This window comes from Blennius ocellaris, assembly GCF_963422515.1.
Source record: "Blennius ocellaris genome assembly, chromosome: 1".
Classification (NCBI taxonomy): domain Eukaryota; kingdom Metazoa; phylum Chordata; class Actinopteri; order Blenniiformes; family Blenniidae; genus Blennius; species Blennius ocellaris.
This window is the reverse complement of record NC_137650.1, coordinates 21796476-21816092: the sequence shown is the minus strand read 5'-3', so window position 1 is coordinate 21816092 and position 19617 is coordinate 21796476. Positions and strand designations below refer to the sequence as shown.

Genomic DNA, 19617 nt, shown 5'->3' with positions numbered 1-19617 from the left:
GTCAGGGGGTTTTTGAAAGAAAGAAAAAAAAGAAAAAGTTGATTGTATGGCGATATCTGTTAAAGTGCAGGTGTTTGCATTTAACGTTGTGAGAAAAAATGATGGAACATGCTGAACAAACAGTGGAGCTGAAGTATGTGACTGATGAGGCTCCAGGAAAAAAAAAACAACAAAAAAATAAAAAATAAACCCAATATAAATAATCAAGGACTTTGTGGCACAGAAGCATTTGTTGACAGAAGAGATGCTGCTGCCATCATGTGGACGTTTCCAGGTTGTCACATTTATGCCCTTTTAGAAATAAACGACAAATCTTCATTGTCCTTTTTTTGTTGTTGTTTTTTTTTTCCTTTTATCTAAAGTTTTGATAGAATTTAAAATTAAAATAAAACACAGTTCACACCTTTTGAAAACTTTCTTCTGGACTCCAATGTTTTTCAGTGCTGCAGCAAAAATGGCCTGTTAAATTCAGTATTTTAACCTTGGGGTTGTTAGAATCGTCACACTCACTATACATGAAGGCAGTGAGCTAAAAAGAAAAAAGTACTGAGCAGGAAGCAGTGCGAGTGGGTATGGGGGGGTGTGTGTGTGTGTGTTTCTACTTTGGATGACCTTGGGAGGCCAATTGCTCTCATATTCATATTAATTTATCTCCAGCTCTACTTGATTCCCTTGTCCCTCGCTCGCTCTCCTCCTCTTCACATCTGTCCTTCATCTTGTCACTCCCACTCCTGTTTTCTGTCCGTCATCCAGCGCAATGTCAGTGAAATGTCTCCCGTCCCATGGAGAGGTGCATTTTCTCCACACGGGACCGTTAAACGGGGCCCGTCGCATAAAAAGGTTTTTTTCCCTTAATCTCCGTGTTTGCATCTGTCTCGTCCCATGTCAAGGGTCCCCACTGAGAGAGGACAGTCCAGCTGGCTCACCATACGCCGTGTCGGCCAGCAGTCCCGAGCACTCCCTGTCCTCCCTCTCCCCTCCCAGCTCCCGCCACCGAATCCACAGGGAGAACCCTGGCCTGAGGGAGCCAGACGACGACCACCACACGGTAAATCCGCCGCAGCACGCCGTCTTAATTTCTCAAAGAACGCCCCTCGATACTGCACGCGCTCATTCCAGTTCGACTTTTAAATTTAAATGCGATAACGCAATGAGAAACGTTTCCAGATGAGTAAGCAGCTGGCTTTTAACTACCCTTCAATTTCCATCGTTTGCGGAGTCAAAAGGATGCATTTGAATGTCTGCTATATTCTTGTAGCAGAGGTTCTCTTTGTTTAATCCGATATGAAACATCACTAGAGTTCGCCATGATAAATAATGTGTCGTCTTATACCGTCTGTGGCAAATGCTTATTGGTGTTGTGAACTAATAAGAGAGTGACGTGAGTAGAGAACAACAAACGATCAAGTCGACGTCAAAACCAGAAGCTATTTGAGGCACCAGGTCAGTGACTTCCAGCTCCGCTGGGCAGAGAGGAAAGGCCAGAGATGCAGGCGAGACACATTCATGACAGGTAATCGTAATATGGATGTAAGTCGAGTGAAGGAGGCGGAGAAGCAACAAAGGAGCTCAACATCCCTCAAAATCTTTAGCGGCAGAACTATAAAGTGGCGGCCTGATCCGGCGTCACGAGACGGGGAAAGTCTCCCAAATAAGCCAGCGCGGGAACAGCTCTGGAGGATGTGATGGAACCTGCTTCTCAAGAGCTTTGTATGTCGATGGAAAGAAATGTAATTCCATGTGAGCTTTCACGGCGCGCCAAAGACGTGAATATTGGATTAAAGCGATGTCCCCTCCAGTCATTACTCTTCCTGTCTGATTTGCAATCGGTTGGGAGACCTTTTTTTCAAGTGTTATTTGGTTTTTATTGTTGTTACGGAATTCAATAGTTTCCACGGACTCGGAAATGTGCGTAGATTATGCTTTACGTTTGATAACTTTAACCAATTTCTTTTAAGTGAAGCTTTCTGGATTAAAAGTGTATTCAAGTGAAAATTAGATTGATTTATTTCCCAACGTTAAGTTTTAAGAAAATCATTCAGACAAGATGAGCATGTGCTCTTCTCATCTGATGTAAAAAGAAGAAGAAAAAGGGAGGGGGGGGGAGAATCCACCACTGTGAAATGAAGTTATATGTGCATAATGGAATTTCACTGAGTCATTCTGAGTTTGCGTTTAATGAAATACCTCTTTGTTTTCTCTCTCTCTCTCCCTCTCTCTCTCGCTGTCCTCTCTCACTGTCTGTCTGCCTTTGTGTCTGTCACAGATGAGCAACCACAGCTCTGACCCCGAGGAGGAAATATGAGGAAGACATATGAGAAAAAGACGTGGACTAAGTGCCAAACATGGAGGAAGAGAACATAAATCATCAAGCTAACACCCCATATCAGAGGCTCAATGCTGAGAGTACATATCACACAAAGCGTTCAGTTACAACACAACAGTTTGGTTTACGTGGCAGAGCTCCTTCATCACGGGCAAAAAAAATAATAATTTACTCGTGACCTCCAGGTCCACGTGTTATTGAAACTCTCGTTTGGCGGCCTGAGAGCGAGAGACGCTGGTCATATCTACATCCAGAAGCAAAGTGATGAATTCTAACGTCGTAAATGACGTGAGCCATTTACACTTTACGAATAAACATGTATGAACAGCAGTGCACCCGTATAAAATCACATAATTGTAGCACTGCTAAGATAGGAAATAGTTTGCTTATGAACCAAACACCAGGTTGTCTGTTGAGCATATTGTACCAGACGATACCACATGATACTCACTGTTGAAGTGGAAAAACAAGGACGTGATGAATTTAAATAGAATTAAAATGGTCATGAAGTAATGCATAAACAGACACATGTATATATATATAAATGGCCTCAGCTGTTTTGAACTATTCAGGCTATAATTTAAATAACACAACTTGGCTTCAAGATTACATTTCACCTCGGATGATGTGAGCATGTACAATCAGAAAACATTCTGTTTAACATAAAATCAGCACCCCCACCCCCTCAAATAAAAGCTTTTGTGATCTACTCTTTACACTCACATGATCTTATTTCTAGATAAATGAATTCAGCTGCATTATTATCCAGGAGAAAACTGTTTTATTTGCTTCTTTGGAGACTTAACTGCCATGTTTTGTTTTGTTTTGTTTTTTCTTCTTTCTGGCATTCTTTATTTACTCTGTATTAGATTGTGGGAGTGTTCTAAATACGATTTTCTCATATCAAAGAAATCTAGTACTTTTTGGAGACTAGAGCCATTTTGGAAAACTCCCAATTGCGTCTATTCTTGTGTTGGTGAGATTGGGCGCATTCACCCAGTTAGTTTCACTGAAAGGTTTTGGCAAAGCAGAAATTGAGAGGGGCCACAGCCTTTCTTTTTTTTTGAGCAGTCTGCGGGCTCCAGGGAAATAAAAGTTGGGAGCCACTGTATTAGAGGAATGTTAAAACTCTCTTCCACTATGTATTTGGCACTTATAAAATGTGCAGAGGGCCAGGTCAGTCTGTGATATTGTGTATTATTGTATACTTCACTGTAATTGATGAACTGTCTTGATTTTAATCTTGTTTTAGGACTTCTCATGTGTTTTTTAAAGGCAATTCTGATGTTATAATTCTTATGATACATGGTTTGTTTGTTTTTTGGTTTGCATTCTTAAAATGAGCCCAAATGGAAATTCTCAATGTCATGGTAGTAAAAGTATTTTCATATTGAGTATAAATGCGGTCCAGAGAATGTGTGATTTTTTTTTTTTATTGTGGCTGATGTACAAAGCAGACACCATGCAACATGAGAAAATCAAAATGTATTTGAATGATTCAACCGATTATTGGAAGCACAACTATTTTATCTGAAACTTGTCCGCCATCGAGTTAGTGAGTTGTTATCGTCTAACTTGCAAATAATCTGTTAGAACCGCTATGACCACACTGATCTGACCCGCATCTCCTTTCCTCGGCGCTCAAGACCGTTTTAACAAAAGCTCAGTCAGCAGCAGCATCCTGAGCTCAGTATGTGGTCTTCTACATGATACATGAACTGAATGTCGACTCCAGTGTTTCCCTCCTGGAGCAAGTGAAGCATTGACGAGATTGCAAATTCCACCTGCAGCGACTCTTATCCAGAAAGGTAAATGGGAGTAAAAAGGCAGATTTACTGGGATGAAAGTTTGATTTCTTATGACCAAGAGGCCGTGGTCCGACTCTTCTCTAATCGGTAATGTCACTTTTTGTAACATAGAATACAATGACCATCATTTTACTATTTTCAATACGAGGCTCCCAGGAGTTATTTATATTTTATGTGATAATACTATGAACCCACGGTTTGATAAATGGAGCCTGAGGGTTTGAGGATATAGGCTAACCCGTGTCGATAGTAAATACAAATATCTGGGAGCAAAAGCCTTTGTTGCTTTTTAAAATATGAATCGACTTGATCTGCAAAGAGACCCCAAAGCTACACACTCAAATCACCCACGAGGTTCAAAGTGCTGAAAACAAAACGTGACTAAAGCGTCTCTTACGCAACCAGCCTGTTGTTGACACAAAGATAAGCACACGTGTGCCGGAGCTCATCCCGAGTATCGGCGCGGTGGAACTTCCCGAGGATGATGTGCTGAAAATCCGTTTCACAAACCATACAATTACACTTTTGTGCTAAAACTGTTGACCTACTTTAAATTTCATTCGTCGGTGCACATGAGTGCATCCAGACTGCAGCTGCTGATGGCTCATATTTTGCCTGAACACAAGGTAAGCGCCTATTACTGGAGCATTTTGTAATTAAAAAAAAATACTGTTATTAGTGTCACTAACCATCATTTGTGGAAGTTATGTCATGTCAGAATCGATGCTTGTTTAATATGTCAGTTACCTTCGTAAATTATTGGATGCCAACACACAACAGATAAAACTAGCCCAATAAAAAAAAACGTGTGAGTTATTGATTTCTTGGATTTTCTACTGAGAGGTAATGCAGCTCTTTTATTGAACTATTCTATTCTTCTCACACACATTTGCAGTGTGTTGCTTCCAATGATCAACTAAAGATTAAAGCAACAGAAGTTCTGAAGTTCTCACTGGGTTTGGAAAATTTGGTAATAGGTGCTGGATGTCACATTCTGGCTGGGGACTCATTTGTGATCAATAAAAAAAAGACAATGTGTGCTTCTATAACTGTTTAGCTTTTCTAAAATGATTGGACCATAGCGAAGTGAGCACACTAAATGAAACACTTCAAGCTGACTGACACAATGTGCCATACAATTAAAAAAATAAATAAAAATGTAATTGTATGTATGAATTCTGGTTAGTGTTGAAACGTTCACAACAAAATCCCTGCTTGACCACCAGAGGAAGCGTTGCATAAAGCGTCTCAAGGGTGGACATTGTTTAATATTTTCAAAATTGCAAATGTCGTGAAAAGTGCAAAACAGCTTAACTAATAGATGGAAGCTTTGTATCATTTCACATCAACAGGTGACAAATAGATATGTCTGATGTAAACATTTAAATGCAAATAAAGCTAAAATTGCAGTAATAGGTCAGATGCATCTCAAAAATAGGGAAATTCAAATTATTTGTACAAATTCCAACAAAGTGGGCCAAATATAAACTGCAAAAAGTAACTGACATTCTTGAACAAGAACTGTAACACCACATTATGCAATAATGTGATAACTTTTCACCTCATTATTCAATAATGCTGCATTTTGTAATCTGCCGCATTTTTAAAAAATATCTTGAAAGAATTTGCTGTATTTTGTAATAACTTGTTACATACTGCAGCAGTTATTACAAAGATCAAATGCTTTAAGAAAAATAAATAAATACCTTTAACGAACTGTGAGGAGAATAAATAGAACAAAACCCTCAATATTCTTTGCAAATAAAAAAAAAAATCTATCTTTCATTGCAGCCCAGATTATCGGTTTGAAATGTATATTTTGCTCTTAATGGGAATACCGGGTGTACAGTTCTGCTGTCTGTCCGGAGCAGACACCTGCCACTTCATGAGTTTCCTTTGCTTCCATATGGAGGACCTGAAATGTAAGACAACATGACTCCATGCTGAGCCACTGAAGGTCTTTCTTTATTGTTTCGTAAGACCACAACAATGACGGGTTCCCCAAGTCCTCTGACCACCCATGTGCTGAACACCGGCATGGGAGTCCCAGGGTCAAACATGGCCCTCGGTCTTTATCGACAGAACCCCTCCAACAAGACCTGGGAGTTGATAACCGCTGGGTAACAAGAGGATACACATATAACTGTTGGAGAATATCTCATACTACAGCAAAGCAAGTAATGAATATCATCTCAACAGGAGGACTAATGATGATGGACGCTGCCCGGGACTGATCACAAAAGAACTGTTTACAGCTGGTGTTTATAAAATGCATTTTGAGACCGCTCAGTACTGGATGAGTATCGGAGAAAGCTCATTTTACCCCTATGTGGAGGTGAGGAAAAGATTCAAAAGTTCTGTTTTCCCATTTTATCATAAACAGGTTTTGCTGTCAAGCCAACTGTGGCCTTCTCTGCTCCCTGCATTCTGTTGATTTTATTATTAAAACTTGTTAATTCACAAACTACTGTTGACAGTCTGGGTTACCATTTATCTCTGTCACGTTTGTTGTTTTGATGCAGATTGTCTTCACTATCACAGACCCTGGGCAGAAGTACCATGTCCCTCTACTTCTGAGTCGTTTCTCTTACAGCACCTATAGAGGAAGCTAGAGATCCAGAGTGATGACCCTTCTGATGGTTTCGTCACTTCGCTTCAGAAAATAAAACTCCAATAAGACAATTTATGGCAGCACTGAACGATTGATTGATTGATTGATTGATTGATTGATTGATTAATTCTGCAATTGAACAAACCATTTTCACTTTGCATCTAAGTCTATGATTGTCATTACCTGCTGTGAAATGATTCTTAAAGATGCTGTTACAAAATAAACATTTTGTTATATGTATATTTGAGACAATAAAATTATTAAATCATTCAAATGTGTGTTCATATCTTAGCTTCTTACCTTATTTATTATGATTACATGGTAATCAGAAAAATAATCACATAATCGTATTGTGCATTTCAATCAATACACAGGGCAAATGAAAGACATTAGCAATAAAATAATGTAGCGCCACAGTGCACTTACAGTATACAGTACAATATACTGTATAATGTCCATCACAACTTGTCACTGTCTAATTTTGTCTAAATTAATATTTTTTCACTAAAATATTGCGAATTATCAGCGAGAGTTAACAACTCCAAATTACTTCCGGTTTGTATTACGCTCAGGAACGAGCAACCTGATTGGCCATGTGATCCCCATCTGAAGTGCATTATAACAGGAAGATAATATATCCATGGTGTTGTTTTCTACTCTTGGCATAGCTGGTTTTATGACATAAAAACAGCACACATTAGTGTCCATATAGGAAAACTACATTGTTTTTAAAATCACAGTCTAAAAGCAAAATTTTTCTGAAACACAAAAGGATGCGTTTTTTTTTTTCACTTGACATGTTGTTTCATAAGGAAGAGCTCTATAATAACTTTTTAAATGAAGTAGTCACTGTATTTCTCCAGCCTTCAATTTCGAGTCTTTCTTAAAACACCTTCATGCTTAAATACAATATTTTCCAGTTGTTAACAGAAAAATAACCAGTTGTAAACTCTTTTTTAAGTACTGGTTGCAGACAAGATGGCGGATACGGAAGCCGCCACGCCGCGACTCTGTGTTCGATTGCTCTTCCCTGAATCGTTTTTTCCTTCGTCGATTCCTGTCCCCTAAACACGGGCCTAAACCTACGATTGCAGCTCATTGCGTGTTTTAGGACGATATTCAACCCGTCTCATTTATTTAGGTTGACATTAAAATAATATAACAATGGCGGATGACGAGCTGGAGGCTATCAGGAGGCAGAGGATGGCGGAGCTGCAGTCGAAGCACGAGGTGAGGACTGAACACGAGCCCTTTTAAGGAGATGCTGAGTCCTGCCTGTGGCTAGCTGCTAAAGCTAAGATGAACTCCTCAAATGTACCAGTCGGATAACCGCGGTATACTCATCGAACTGGGCCTCAAACTGGAGCAATAAGTGTCACAATCTCTGCAGCTGAAGAAATCACAGCCACGATTCACGCCACTGCGAGGCGAGCTTTGTGCTCCATCTGATAAGCTCGATGGCTTCAACAAAACTGAACAATAGGCTGTCAACAAAAACCTACTGTCAAGTAGACTGGCTTTATAATAGTCCAACTACATGTTATTATTTGCTGCTACATTAGACGTGCTGCAATGTTAGAAAGCTGCTTTATGTGCTCCCAACTGTCATACTCGCTATTAATAGATAACGACAACAACTGACACAATTCGATGTGTGTTTACATCGTTTATAAGCCTACGTAACATAAGAACATATATGTATATTGTCATTAATGACCGTCTAAATGTTAATACCTTGCTGCTCAGTGATTTAAAAAAAATAGATGGATTGCTCTGCAAAAGGTTTTCAAAAGTGTTTAAAAGCAATATAAAGTATATAAATACACAGTAAAATGGGTAAAAAAACACACATTAAACAGCTTAAGAGTTCTTAGTACTCAGTTTGTATTACATTAGTTTTGGTAGAAATTGTGATCAGAGAAATGACATAGTATTGCGATACACACCAGAAAACCGTACATTTTTATTAAACCATGTAGACATTTATTTTTATTATTCTGTGGAGAGTATTCAGCTTTAGTGTGCCTACAAGAGATTAAAACGATGTGAATAAAACAATAAACCTTTAGATAAGTTCAAATAAAGTCAGGATCGTATGTAATGAAGTATCCCCATCAATATTCACATCACAGTGTGCCTAAGAATTCTTTTAAATGTCAGGATTCTAGTTCTTGGAAGTGTGTAGCAGAGGGAAACATAGCCATCCCATGTCCCTGGCAAGCTAGAGATCCCAGTATAATTGTAAGCAATAACCATTGAAGGCTCAAATAATGATATACTTCCAATTATAGATGTTATGTTTACATCTTAACTTAAATAAAGTCATATTTTATGTCAAGAACTTGTTGTATTTATGCACACTCTTGGCACACTTGTTCTTGTTTTATTTTAAAAATTTTCTTGTTGTTTCCTTTTGAGAAGGGGGCGCTTATAAACACTGTTACTTGCTGTTGTGTTGTCTTGATACCAGTTCAAACCAGATCATGAGATTGCACTGAGGCTGGTCATTCTTCTATAGGCTAACTTATTTTGGCCCGAGTGTTTAAAACCATGATGAAAAGTAGATTAGCTACAAATCCATGTAGCGATCTCAGAGTGCTTCTATCAATTGAGCTTTGAAAACAAATGTTCCATTTGTTTTACAGTTTACTTCAATCCAAATGTTGTAATTGCTAAAGTTCAAGTCTCAATAGCTGATGTGACCAACTCATATTGGTCAAGTTGTTCAATTTCCTCACAAATGAACTTTCCAATGATGACGCTGTCTCGCACATTCTTTCAGAATACTAATAGTCAGCAAGGAGAGGAGGCCAAACAAAGGTAAGACTCGGCTGTTTGTACAGCTTGACAAGTTAATAACTAAATGTGTCTTATGTTTACTAGCGATGGAGAGAAGAACAGATGGGTTTATGTTGGTTTTTTTGTTGTTTTTTTTATTCACAGAGAAACCGAAATGAGGAACTCTATATTGGCTCAAGTTCTAGACCAGCAGGCCCGTGGCAGGTGTAAGTTTGCTTTCAAATGTATTTTTCATATCCTGAAATGTATTTGAGTAAATCAATGTTTGATTGTTTTCATTCGTTCTTTTTTCAGTGAGCAATCTTGCCTTGGTGAAGCCAGACAAGGCAAAGGCAGTTGAAAATTATCTCATTCAAATGGCTCAGTTTGGAAAGTTGGGAGGAAAGGTGAGGAAATAACATCGGTAAACATGAGGAACACAACGTTCTTCCTCCTCCTCGGTGCAATAAATTCCGTCCGTCTTTTTGGCAGATTTCGGAGTCGGGCTTGATTGAGATCCTGCAAAAAGTCAGCGAGCAAACAGAGAAGAAAACGACTGTCACGGTAAGCACTACTGGAATAGCATATGTGCGATCAACTCCTGCTTACTCTCTCCAATCATATTTGTAATCCTCTTTGTGTTGCAGTTCAACAGACGGAAGGTGATGGATTCAGATGACGAGGACGATTACTAACTTCAAGCTGAAGCCCTGGACCGAGCCAAGAGTTTCTTTGATTCACTGGGACTCTTCGTGGCATCTTTGACGAGTGTGTTCCTTTTAACTCAATCTAAGGATGTCACACTAGCTTTCGCGTCTCTTTTGGAAACTCCGCACCAGGACGAACAGAACGAACAAGGACATTGGGCTGATATAACACCGTTATGGCGGGGGTAAAGTGCACCCGGTGTTCAAAAAGAGGGCTTTCTTTTGCGACATTATGTTCAGTCAACTTGCAACACATTTGTTCAGTTTGTGTTGAACCCGTCTCCTCTAGTCCTCCCCAGTAGTTTTTTTTTTTTTCTTCAACATGTTCGCAAGCTGTTTCACAAACATAGAAAAATGCAAAACACTCTGCTTGATGATGCATCTTTATCTCAACTCAATTACGATGCTTTGTTTTGGTTTCAAGGTGAACCTCCCTCAAGCTTTGAATGTTGCTCCTGGACGTTTTCTTTGTTTGCAGAAATGTATCTTGAAGGTTTACAGAAAAAGTCAAGAAAAGCCTTAATATGGAATGTTTGTTTTTCCAAGTAAACCATTTCTAAAGTCATAATCCGGTATGTGAATGAGTATTCATTCCTTCTGAAAGCCTCCAACTACAATTTTAACACACTTTGTTTTATTGAGTTGAGCAGAAAAGTAGAATCTTTACATTCATCAGTACCCCATTACTAAGAAAGCCGCCTCAGCCATTATCTGTGTATAGCAGGGGGGGGGGTCAAACATAAGGCCCCCTGGTGTAGAGGATGGCTATTTTGAATTTCATTTCAGAAACAAGAGTTAACAGATTTGCCAAATGTACCGAACTTCCTTTGTTACGAAAAGCATGATGAATAAATGTGACTTTTATCATGGAGAAATTGTGCAATGTTCAATAACAATGAAACTAAAAAGAATGAAGCACACACAGGAGTGTGAAAAACCAAAATAAAGACACACTGCAAGAAGCATTTTGTCTTACAAGAGAAGTATTTATTTTATGACTGATAAACTAGTTTTGAAAAACTTACAGCGTCGGCCCAAAATAATTCTATATTTTGAGAGAAATCTCCTTATATCTAGATATGAGATCATGGAGACGGTTCTACATTGTTGTCCTTGAACCTGGATGAGCTGCAATAAGTTAGATTAATAGTAGATTGTGCATTGAACTTTTCTCAGTCTGTATTTTACAGTGCCACTGCATTATCATTAACTATGTCTCCCCTGTCGTCTGGGCTTTCTTTTCTTTCTGTACCTTCCTGCGTGGACTTTATCGCCTTTTTCACAGTACCCTCGCCCAGTGGCTCACACGTCTAATTTCTTCACAGCGGGTAAGACATCAGGCTCCTCCTGAGGTCTTCAACACCTCCCTGAGTCGGTTCTGTGCTGACCGCATCCCAACCAGCAGAGATAGATTGTGACCGCCTCTGAATGTGCTTTTCTGGTAGTTTGTCACCCCCACGGTCGTCTCGTCTCGTTATATGGAGTTTTATATTTACATATGAGACACACAGTGAAATCGTAGTTTTGTCTCGCACCACCTGCAGTGTAGATATACAGTATATCACCCAACATAGAATTAAAAAAATAATAATAAGAGAAAATAGAGGATATTGGCAAGATAAAGAGTGTAACAAAATGTTTGAATGGTTAAAATCTGAAATGTGCATTATACAATACAATGTAGCCTTAAGAATAAGCTACAATTGTCCATGGATGTGAAATGATCTTGAGGTCAGCCGTTCAGTGGGACTTGAACCAGTGTCTACTGCAGTGGTAGCAATAATAAGAATACAGCACAGGGAAGGTGCAGAACACTTTATTCCACTTTTTTTGTTTGTTCACATTTCTGTTTGGTTTTCCCATTTCTTTTCTTAATAAGTTCCTCTCAGCTCCCACTTGCTTGTCTTTATGCACAGACAAAAATTTGATTGTTGTTTAGAACCGGCTGCGAGTTCAGAAGGAACTCAATAAAGTATTCCATCATTTAAATAATCACATTTACAGAGATCAAACCAGTACAGAATTGTAAAACGTAAAACTGCAGCCTGCCTCCACTGACAGACTGTTGACTGACAGCTCGGATCCACGTGTGGGCGGGTCTTCGTCTTTGCCCCATTTTCGCACGACCGTGGTCAGATGATTTCCCATTGGCTGTTCACGCCGTATGCGAATAATATCGCTTCTGATTGGCTGTTGACTCAACCATGTGCTACGCTTCAGCCAATCACTGGAGGAGAAGGAAGTGCTGTTGGAAGCGGAGCAGCAAGCGGGTCCCGGTTCAGTGTGTCCGAGGGTCCAGATCGCAGGAGAGCTGGTTTAAAACTCTAGAAAACACTTCCAGAGAGCGAAGTTCTGCTGCTGCGAGCATGGACAAGCCGCATATCGTTACATGCACTGCACCGGTGAATATAGCGGTCATTAAATACTGTAAGTATCACCTCGACTTCTGCAAAACTTGTTGGGATTTACTAATGTACACATGCTAACTGTGACTGAATGCTGATGGGAAAAAGGCACTGGTTACATTATTTACTTTATTCCCCAATAGCTGTCTTCTTTTAATACACTTTATTTCCCAGGGGGCAAGAGAAATGAAGAATTAATTCTACCTATAAACTCATCGCTGAGCGTCACTTTGCATCAAGACCAGGTATTTAAATCAGGTTTCCTTGACTTGAATTTGTAGCTTTGTCTTTGTTGGATCCTGTTTAAAACTGCTCGTGTGTTTTCCTGTCATACCAAGACAAGAGTGGAGAGAGACGACATAAATATTGCTTTGCTTTTGCCATCATGTGTGTGTACTATAATGTCATTGTACATGCTCAGTGTTGAAGTGTTATTGATTTTAGCTCCTTTCGAGACTGACTCAGACTCTACTGAGCTTTACGAAAGTTATGTTTGAAAAAAAAAACTGTGATGGACACATTGTAATACATTATTACAATTCAACGTCATAAAACTGACCTTGTCCTTTCAAGTGTGCTTGGATCAGATCATTATTGCGTCATACAATGTGCAGATCTTGAAGTAATACTATTACTACGATGGACACTATTGTATTTAATTTTTTCTTCTTCTGGCTAGCTGAAAACAACCACAACAGTTGCAACCAGCAGAACATTTGAGGAGGATCGAATATGGCTCAATGGCAAAGAGGAGGACGTTTCCCATCCAAGGATCCAGTCCTGTCTGAGAGAGAGTGAGTCCAGTTTGTTGTGTGTTTTTTCCCCCCTGTTGAAACCCAAAATGACATGACATTATGATGAAAGTGGGCGTCATGTTTTGTATTTTTTAATACACTTTTTTATTTTTGGTTTAGTTCGGAGGTTAGCAAGGAAGAGGCGTAATGATGGAGATCCTGGTTTGGATTCTGCAACTCTCTCACACAAAGTCCACATTTGTTCAGTGAACAACTTCCCCACTGCTGCTGGACTCGCCTCTTCAGCTGCTGGGTTTGCTTGTTTAGGTGAGAACGTGTGTTCATGCAGATACTATAGTTTGATCCCATTAGTACCTACCCTTTTTTTTTTTTGCCATACTGTATCTCAAATGACTGGTGTTGCTCCCTTTTGTCTTCCTGTCTCACAGTTTACACTCTGGCTCGTGTGTTCGGGGTTGAGGGAGAACTGTCTGTCATTGCTCGACAAGGATCAGGCAGTGCATGCCGGAGCATGTATGGAGGGTTTGTCCAGTGGATCATGGGGCTCCAAGATGATGGGAAGGACAGTATTGCCCAGCAGGTGGAGCCAGAAACCCATTGGCCTGAGCTGAGAATACTTGTACTTGTGGTAGGTCTGGCTGCAGGTGCATGAGAGCGACGTGCCTCATTGTGTCTGTGGAGAAAACTGAAAAGCCACACTTTTTGATAGGAAATTGAAAAAAAACACCAAACCGGGATTCATTTTTCTCTCTTCCTCGCAGGCCAGTGCAGCACGCAAGTCAGTTGGCAGCACTTCTGGGATGCAAACCAGTGTGCATTCAAGTTGTTTACTAAAGGTACTTAGTTTACCCTCGAACATGCATTCTAGCGTATCAATATTACTGTCAGTTAAAAAAAGGGCTATAATAATAATTTGCACCATATTGAAAAGGTGCCAATCGATTTCTCTCACGTTAACTGTGTGTGTGTCTGTGTGCAGCACCGGGCGGACTCCGTCGTCTCAGGTCGGATGGTCGAAATGACTGAAGCGATACGAAAAAAGGACTTCCCTGCGTTTGCCGAACTCACCATGAAGGACAGTAACCAGTTCCACGCCACCTGCCTTGACACGTACCCTCCCATCTTCTACCTCAATAGTGTGTCTCAGCAGGTCATCAACCTGGTGCATCGTTACAACCAACATTACGGGGAAACGAGAGTGAGTGACTCAAAGCCTTCTTGCTTGGTGTCGAATACTTAGTAAGATGTACGTAGACAACATCGCCATGACAATTAATTGAAGTGAATTACATTTTACGCAGAGGATTATTAGAAAATACAGTGGAGATATGCAGCTGACTTGATAGGACATCATATAATGGGATGTGTGTTGGGTGAGATGTATGGCTCATCATTTTAAGTTCATGGAAGCTAAAAAAAAAAAAAAGATATATAAGCATCCTTTAGATAAGTTCTCTCTTGAGGTTTGTACTGTTCAAATATTGTACCTCGTGCTGTTGCGTCATTGCTCTGCTTTCTCTCTTATTAGAAATGCCATTTTGTGACAGTTATAGAATCACAGTGTGTATTTCCTTGCAGGTGGCCTACTCTTTTGATGCCGGGCCCAATGCTGTGATCTTCACGTTACAGAAGCACGTTTCTGAGTTTGTCCAAGTTGTTCAACATTTTTTCCCCCCAGAGACCAAAAAGGAAACGTGAGTTGCTACCCTGACTTTAGTATCTGCACACATAGATGTTATATGACAATCCATAAGTAGCATTAAGATCAGGATGAATTGCTTGTTTTACTCATCCAAACGTCTTTGAAATGGTAAACTTGAAGTTCTTTCTCCTCTGCAGCTTCGTTAAGGGTCTTGCCTTCAATGGTGTTTCTCTGTCAGACGAGCTGAAACAGGGAATTGGTTTGGAGCCCATGCCAAAGGGGATAAACTACATCATTAGTACAAAGGTACACGCATACCTAACGGGATATTTCCGTGAATTTATTTGCACGTTCCCCCTGTCCCTGTGCCTATGTAATTTGTCTCCAGTCTCTTGTCGTCAAGGTTATTGGTGACTTGAGGTTGGCATTGGGTGTATATGTGTGCTCTCCATATATGTGGTCTGGATGAATATAAAGTACCGTGGGACAAAAAAATTAATAAATCACTGACTGGGACTATATTTTCACAGAGTTAGGTGAACATTTGTTTATCAGTTTCCATAAATAACAAGAGTACTTTTTAGAATCAAATACCTTGATCTGTCTGACCACCTAGCGGCACAGCACATCAGCACAAACATGTGATCACACAGTTAGATTTCAATGAATGTCTACATTTCCTTTTGAACAAGCTGTGATGCAACACTGTCTTGCATTGCTTCAGCTGAATGTGGAAGCCCGCACTGGCTGTTTACGGCTTCTTTGTTTTACTGAACGCTTAAATAAACTTCAGACTTCATAACAAGCTTTTTTTTAAAGAAAATATTCAAACATACGTAAAGGATGAGTTTGCATTCTTGTGTAAATCTGCAACATAACGTCCCTTTGTCTTGTGTTCAAGGCCGGACCAGGCCCCTGTATTATAGAGGATCCCACTCAGCATCTACTGACCTCTGATGGACGACCTAAAAAAACCGTGTGATGTCCCACAGCCTGCATTAGACGAGCTTCACGGGGCCACAATGAAACCAGTTCAGCATATTTCTTCTTGTAGCTTGTAGATACGTCTTTACAAATCAGAATCACAGGCTCTTCTCTTACTATTGAGTTCCGCCAAACTTCAGAAATTAGTTTCTTTTGACCTTTCATTGATAAATCTCTATTTGATTGAATCTGTATATTGCTCTGCATCCAAAAGTGGAATATTTGTAAACATGTGTTTGACTCAGGTAATTAATAAATGGCACTCTTGAAATGAGCAATAAACTAACCCATAAATTGAGCTTGCTGTCACTGATTTTGACCTCCTGTATATGTTGAAAAAAAAGGAAAAAAAAGAATTGCGGATGCTTTGGTGTTTATCAGAAGAGTGCTGTATTTACTATACTCAAAGATCTATTTTCCATCATTTTAAATGTCACTTCAGACAGATGGTGCTTTAGTTGTAATTTTTTTGTAACAATAAAAATATATTTTAGTGGAAAATGTCTTTTCGTATTTTTTTACTTGGTCATTATCAATTTTGAAAAATCCATAATGTTTCCTGCCAACCTATAAAAGTGAAAGAGACGGGTAGTTCAATAACTATTCAACACATTAACAGCAGGTTGTAAATGAACGACGTGGTATCATAAGTGTGTCTAATACAATCCTACACGTTTACTTTTAGAATCCCATCTCGTCTGGTTGAAATAATAAGAATAGACGGCTAAAGTACAAGAAGTACAAAAGTGTCTTTAAAAACTGTAAAACAAGAAGGATTGTAATTTATGAGCGGGTAAATATCTGAGCGAATGACTTGCAGGCAGATATACTGCTCTAATCACTGAGGGGAAAGTCACGCACTGCACGCACCCGTTGTGTCGGGATATTCCACCTGTCCGGTAAGTGATGGCCACGCCCCCCCCCCTCGCAGCTGCACACCTGCATTTTTTCGAGGCGACGTTTCAGGCGGGGATTCGATACGGGAGGCCCCGCCCCCTCTGGCTTCCCACTCGCACGCTCATAAGTTGGGTTTTCTTCCTTGTCGAGGCCACAGAGCTGTGAGTTCTCTCAGGAGTTAGCAGCTGTTTGCATAAGGCCTCGACTCTAAGAAGCTATGGGCAAGATTGAGTGGGCGATGTGGGCCAATGAGCAGGCTCTAGCTGCGGGCCTCAGTAAGTAGAAATTATTTTTTTATTTAATTATTTTGTTCAAATTCTCAATTAAAAAAAAAAAACAACCAAAAAGTCATTGATGACTTGAGATTTATAATGTTTAGACGAAATGTACCGTCCTCATTTGTAGGCAAAGCTTGGCATTATTTTGTGTTGAAGTTGTGTTATTTGACATGAGATGCATGTTATTTCCCTGATGTTATTTTCGTCGTGTTACCGTCCTCCTTCCTTCTTTCAGTTCTTCTCGTTGGAGGGATTGTGGGTGTGAGTGGACAGTTCAGAGGCTGGGAGTTTGCTGCATACGCCATGTATCCTTCTCGTTTTTGTTTAAACAGAAAACTAATGTACTCCTTTTTGAAAATGTCTCTTGACCTACTCCACGTATTCGTGTTTGGAACTCTATTGGTCACAAAATATAGATATAAATGCTCATTTATTATTGAAACAACTTGTTAAAGTCAAATGCTCTCTCTTGGAAAGATTTGTGATTTTAGATATGAAGTTTTAAAGATATGAACAGTTCTTTCATCTGCTCTGCCACACAATCTTTTTTTTTTTTCTGTTAATTTCCACCTTGCTTTATTTATATACCCCAAGTGGAGTTGTGGCAAACTCCTTTTGCTTTACACATGTTGTGTTTTGATTTATTTACTCATGCATCATTCCATTGGTGTGTGATCTCTGCATGCGTGTGAAGCACGTTATTGTAATGGTAACAAAAAGATCCTTGACCAATGATTAGTGCGGCCGGGGCGTTTGTGTGTCTACTTGAGTATCCCAGAAGCAAGAGGGCCAAGGGGACGAGTGTGGAGAGACGGTAAGCGATGCTCTATGATGTAATCTTATTGCTCCATATTGGTTCCACTTCAGTGTGAAGCTGAGGGCCCGTCTCTGTTTCTTGTTGCCTTTCAGTGGCCAATATTGCTTCACAGTTTGTGTTAAAGCCTTTGGACCGTTGACGAGGAACTACTATGTCAGGGCATTTTTACATGCAGCGTGAGTTCATTGTGTTTTTTGCATTCCTTGACTCGACAACATTCCTCCTTCAATCAGTTCAAACAAAAGACTCTCAGCCTGTTGTGATCACGTATTCCTCACTGTTTTCTTTTCTAATCTTCAGAATCTGTGTTCCTGGAGGTTTTATGCTGGCCACTGTCCTTGGATGTGTCTGTCTTGGCATTGCAAGCCTCATCTACTTTGGAGTGAGTTGGTAGATTATTTTTTTTTTGTTTGTTTTTTGTTTTTTTGTTCTTTCTTTCCCAGTGGAGGAAGTTGAATATCTCATCTCTGATAAAGGCGTTGGCAGATGCAGGAAGTGTCCATAAAATGGAATTCAGGAAACGGTAACAAGGAAGAGCTATCATTCTGGGTGCATGGTTATGAAATGCAACCAGTCGGGTGTGTTTGAACCTTTCACCACCTCCTGAAGGTGTACGTGTGTGTAGAAGACAAAGGCAGCTTTGACACAATTAACTTATTGTAGTATTTCTGGATTTGAATGAGATTGACTTGATGGTGCTGGGTCTACTTGTCATTTTTCAGGCAGCTATCCGCGGTGAACACTGGGAGCCCATCCTTCCACGGACGGAAATCCGAAAACCAGGTGGAGTGGCAGGAATGGGAGAAAAACCTCCTCAGAATCCACCGCCAAGACCTCCTGCAGATGTGCGCAGGAAGAACGTGAACGACCTGGAGGGAGCGGCGTACGACAACCCCTTCTCTACTACTGCTGATGAGTAGCCAGCATTGTCGCTTGTCTTTTGTCTCCCCTTTCTCTCAAAAGCTGTCACAGTGGGATGTCGCCTGATTCTTGGTGAACAAAGAATTTCCTGAAGTTTACTGAAGTCGGTTATAGAGCAAGATATTGGGTATGCCCCTTCTTACCTCAATTTAAAGGGAAAACTATGCAATAGTAAACAACTGAGAGGAAGGTGGTTAACGTGACTGTCAAAGGTATTTTTTCTTCTTTTAAACAACAACAAAGTGTTGTAGCTGCTGAATGGCAACCAAAAACTTCGGGGCCATTTGGAGGTCTGTTGGTATATGTGATTGTTTGCTGCTGGAATAAAAAGTTCGAACCAATACTTCAGTTTCAACCACTGTATGTTTTAACTTCTGTGGCATTCCTTGTTTTGAGATGTGCAGACGTGATGACAAACAATCATTGTATGTATTTGCACTGTTCTCTAAACCCCTGTGTATTTTTCAGAAGCCAGTTGATCACAATATTTTAACATTATGAAGGTTTAATTGATAGGATTTTTTTTTTCTCGGCTTAATCGCATTGATACTAGCCACTTGTCATTCTTTTGTCTATTTGTATATGCTGTAAATAAATGTATTGTCTGAAATACACGGATGTATGTTTTAATTTGACTGCTTTCTTTAAAAACTATTTCAAGAAATTTGGAACTTCCCTGTTTTGCAAG

At 39.9% G+C, this 19617-nt stretch overlaps 5 protein-coding genes across 6 annotated transcripts in view; all 5 read left to right on the top strand.

Annotated features, from left to right (window-relative positions):
• Positions 1–3035, top strand: part of LOC308132071 (heterogeneous nuclear ribonucleoprotein C) — a 43506-nt gene extending 40471 nt beyond the window's left edge. For both annotated transcript variants that reach the window (XM_080499018.1, XM_080499017.1), the window contains 2 exons: positions 891–1048; positions 2267–3035. In XM_080499018.1, the coding sequence (XP_080355144.1) occupies positions 891–1048; positions 2267–2305 (197 nt within the window). In that variant the 3' untranslated portion in view covers positions 2306–3035. The remainder of the gene's footprint in view (positions 1–890; positions 1049–2266) is intronic.
• A 1671-nt stretch (positions 3036–4706) lies between these two features.
• Positions 4707–6779, top strand: uraha (urate (5-hydroxyiso-) hydrolase a; the record flags this gene model as incomplete). Its single annotated transcript, XM_080499525.1, has 4 exons — positions 4707–4760; positions 6115–6254; positions 6334–6469; positions 6657–6779. The coding sequence occupies 4 exons, from the start codon at positions 4707–4709 to the stop codon at positions 6744–6746; spliced, it is 420 nt and encodes a 139-aa protein (XP_080355651.1). The 3' UTR covers positions 6747–6779.
• A 1021-nt stretch (positions 6780–7800) lies between these two features.
• Positions 7801–11145, top strand: pdcd5 (programmed cell death 5). Its single transcript, XM_080499953.1, has 6 exons — positions 7801–7975; positions 9528–9565; positions 9689–9750; positions 9839–9930; positions 10016–10087; positions 10171–11145. Exons 1-6 carry the CDS (start codon positions 7910–7912, stop codon positions 10216–10218), a joined length of 378 nt encoding a protein of 125 aa, XP_080356079.1. The 5' UTR covers positions 7801–7909; the 3' UTR covers positions 10219–11145.
• Positions 11146–12581: 1436 nt separating this feature from the next.
• mvda (mevalonate (diphospho) decarboxylase a) lies at positions 12582–16372 on the top strand. The gene is made up of 10 exons (XM_080513010.1): positions 12582–12657; positions 12810–12880; positions 13315–13429; positions 13550–13696; positions 13819–14018; positions 14152–14226; positions 14370–14588; positions 14969–15084; positions 15230–15338; positions 15934–16372. Exons 1-10 carry the CDS (start codon positions 12597–12599, stop codon positions 16012–16014), a joined length of 1194 nt encoding a protein of 397 aa, XP_080369136.1. The 5' UTR covers positions 12582–12596; the 3' UTR covers positions 16015–16372.
• A 704-nt stretch (positions 16373–17076) lies between these two features.
• cyba (cytochrome b-245, alpha polypeptide) lies at positions 17077–19510 on the top strand. The gene is made up of 6 exons (XM_080501747.1): positions 17077–17188; positions 17427–17496; positions 17931–18005; positions 18101–18184; positions 18309–18390; positions 18731–19510. The coding sequence occupies exons 1-6, from the start codon at positions 17131–17133 to the stop codon at positions 18926–18928; spliced, it is 567 nt and encodes a 188-aa protein (XP_080357873.1). The 5' UTR covers positions 17077–17130; the 3' UTR covers positions 18929–19510.
• Positions 19511–19617: the final 107 nt, after the last annotated feature.

Bases quoted from the DNA above. Each gene is read 5' to 3' on its own strand.
- pdcd5 (XM_080499953.1), top strand. From the start codon at position 7,910: ATGGCGGATGACGAGCTGGAGGCTATCAGGAGGCAGAGGATGGCGGAG. The intron at 9,566-9,688 runs GTAAGACTCGGC...TTTTATTCACAG, and splicing joins GGAGAGGAGGCCAAACAAAG to AGAAACCGAAATGAGGAACT. The intron at 9,751-9,838 runs GTAAGTTTGCTT...TTCTTTTTTCAG, and splicing joins CCAGCAGGCCCGTGGCAGGT to TGAGCAATCTTGCCTTGGTG.
- mvda (XM_080513010.1), top strand. From the start codon at position 12,597: ATGGACAAGCCGCATATCGTTACATGCACTGCACCGGTGAATATAGCG. The intron at 13,697-13,818 runs GTGAGAACGTGT...CCTGTCTCACAG, and splicing joins TGCTGGGTTTGCTTGTTTAG to TTTACACTCTGGCTCGTGTG. The intron at 14,019-14,151 runs GTAGGTCTGGCT...TCTTCCTCGCAG, and splicing joins TGAGAATACTTGTACTTGTG to GCCAGTGCAGCACGCAAGTC.
- cyba (XM_080501747.1), top strand. From the start codon at position 17,131: ATGGGCAAGATTGAGTGGGCGATGTGGGCCAATGAGCAGGCTCTAGCT. The intron at 18,006-18,100 runs GTAAGCGATGCT...GTTGCCTTTCAG, and splicing joins GGGACGAGTGTGGAGAGACG to TGGCCAATATTGCTTCACAG. The intron at 18,185-18,308 runs GTGAGTTCATTG...TCTAATCTTCAG, and splicing joins AGGGCATTTTTACATGCAGC to AATCTGTGTTCCTGGAGGTT.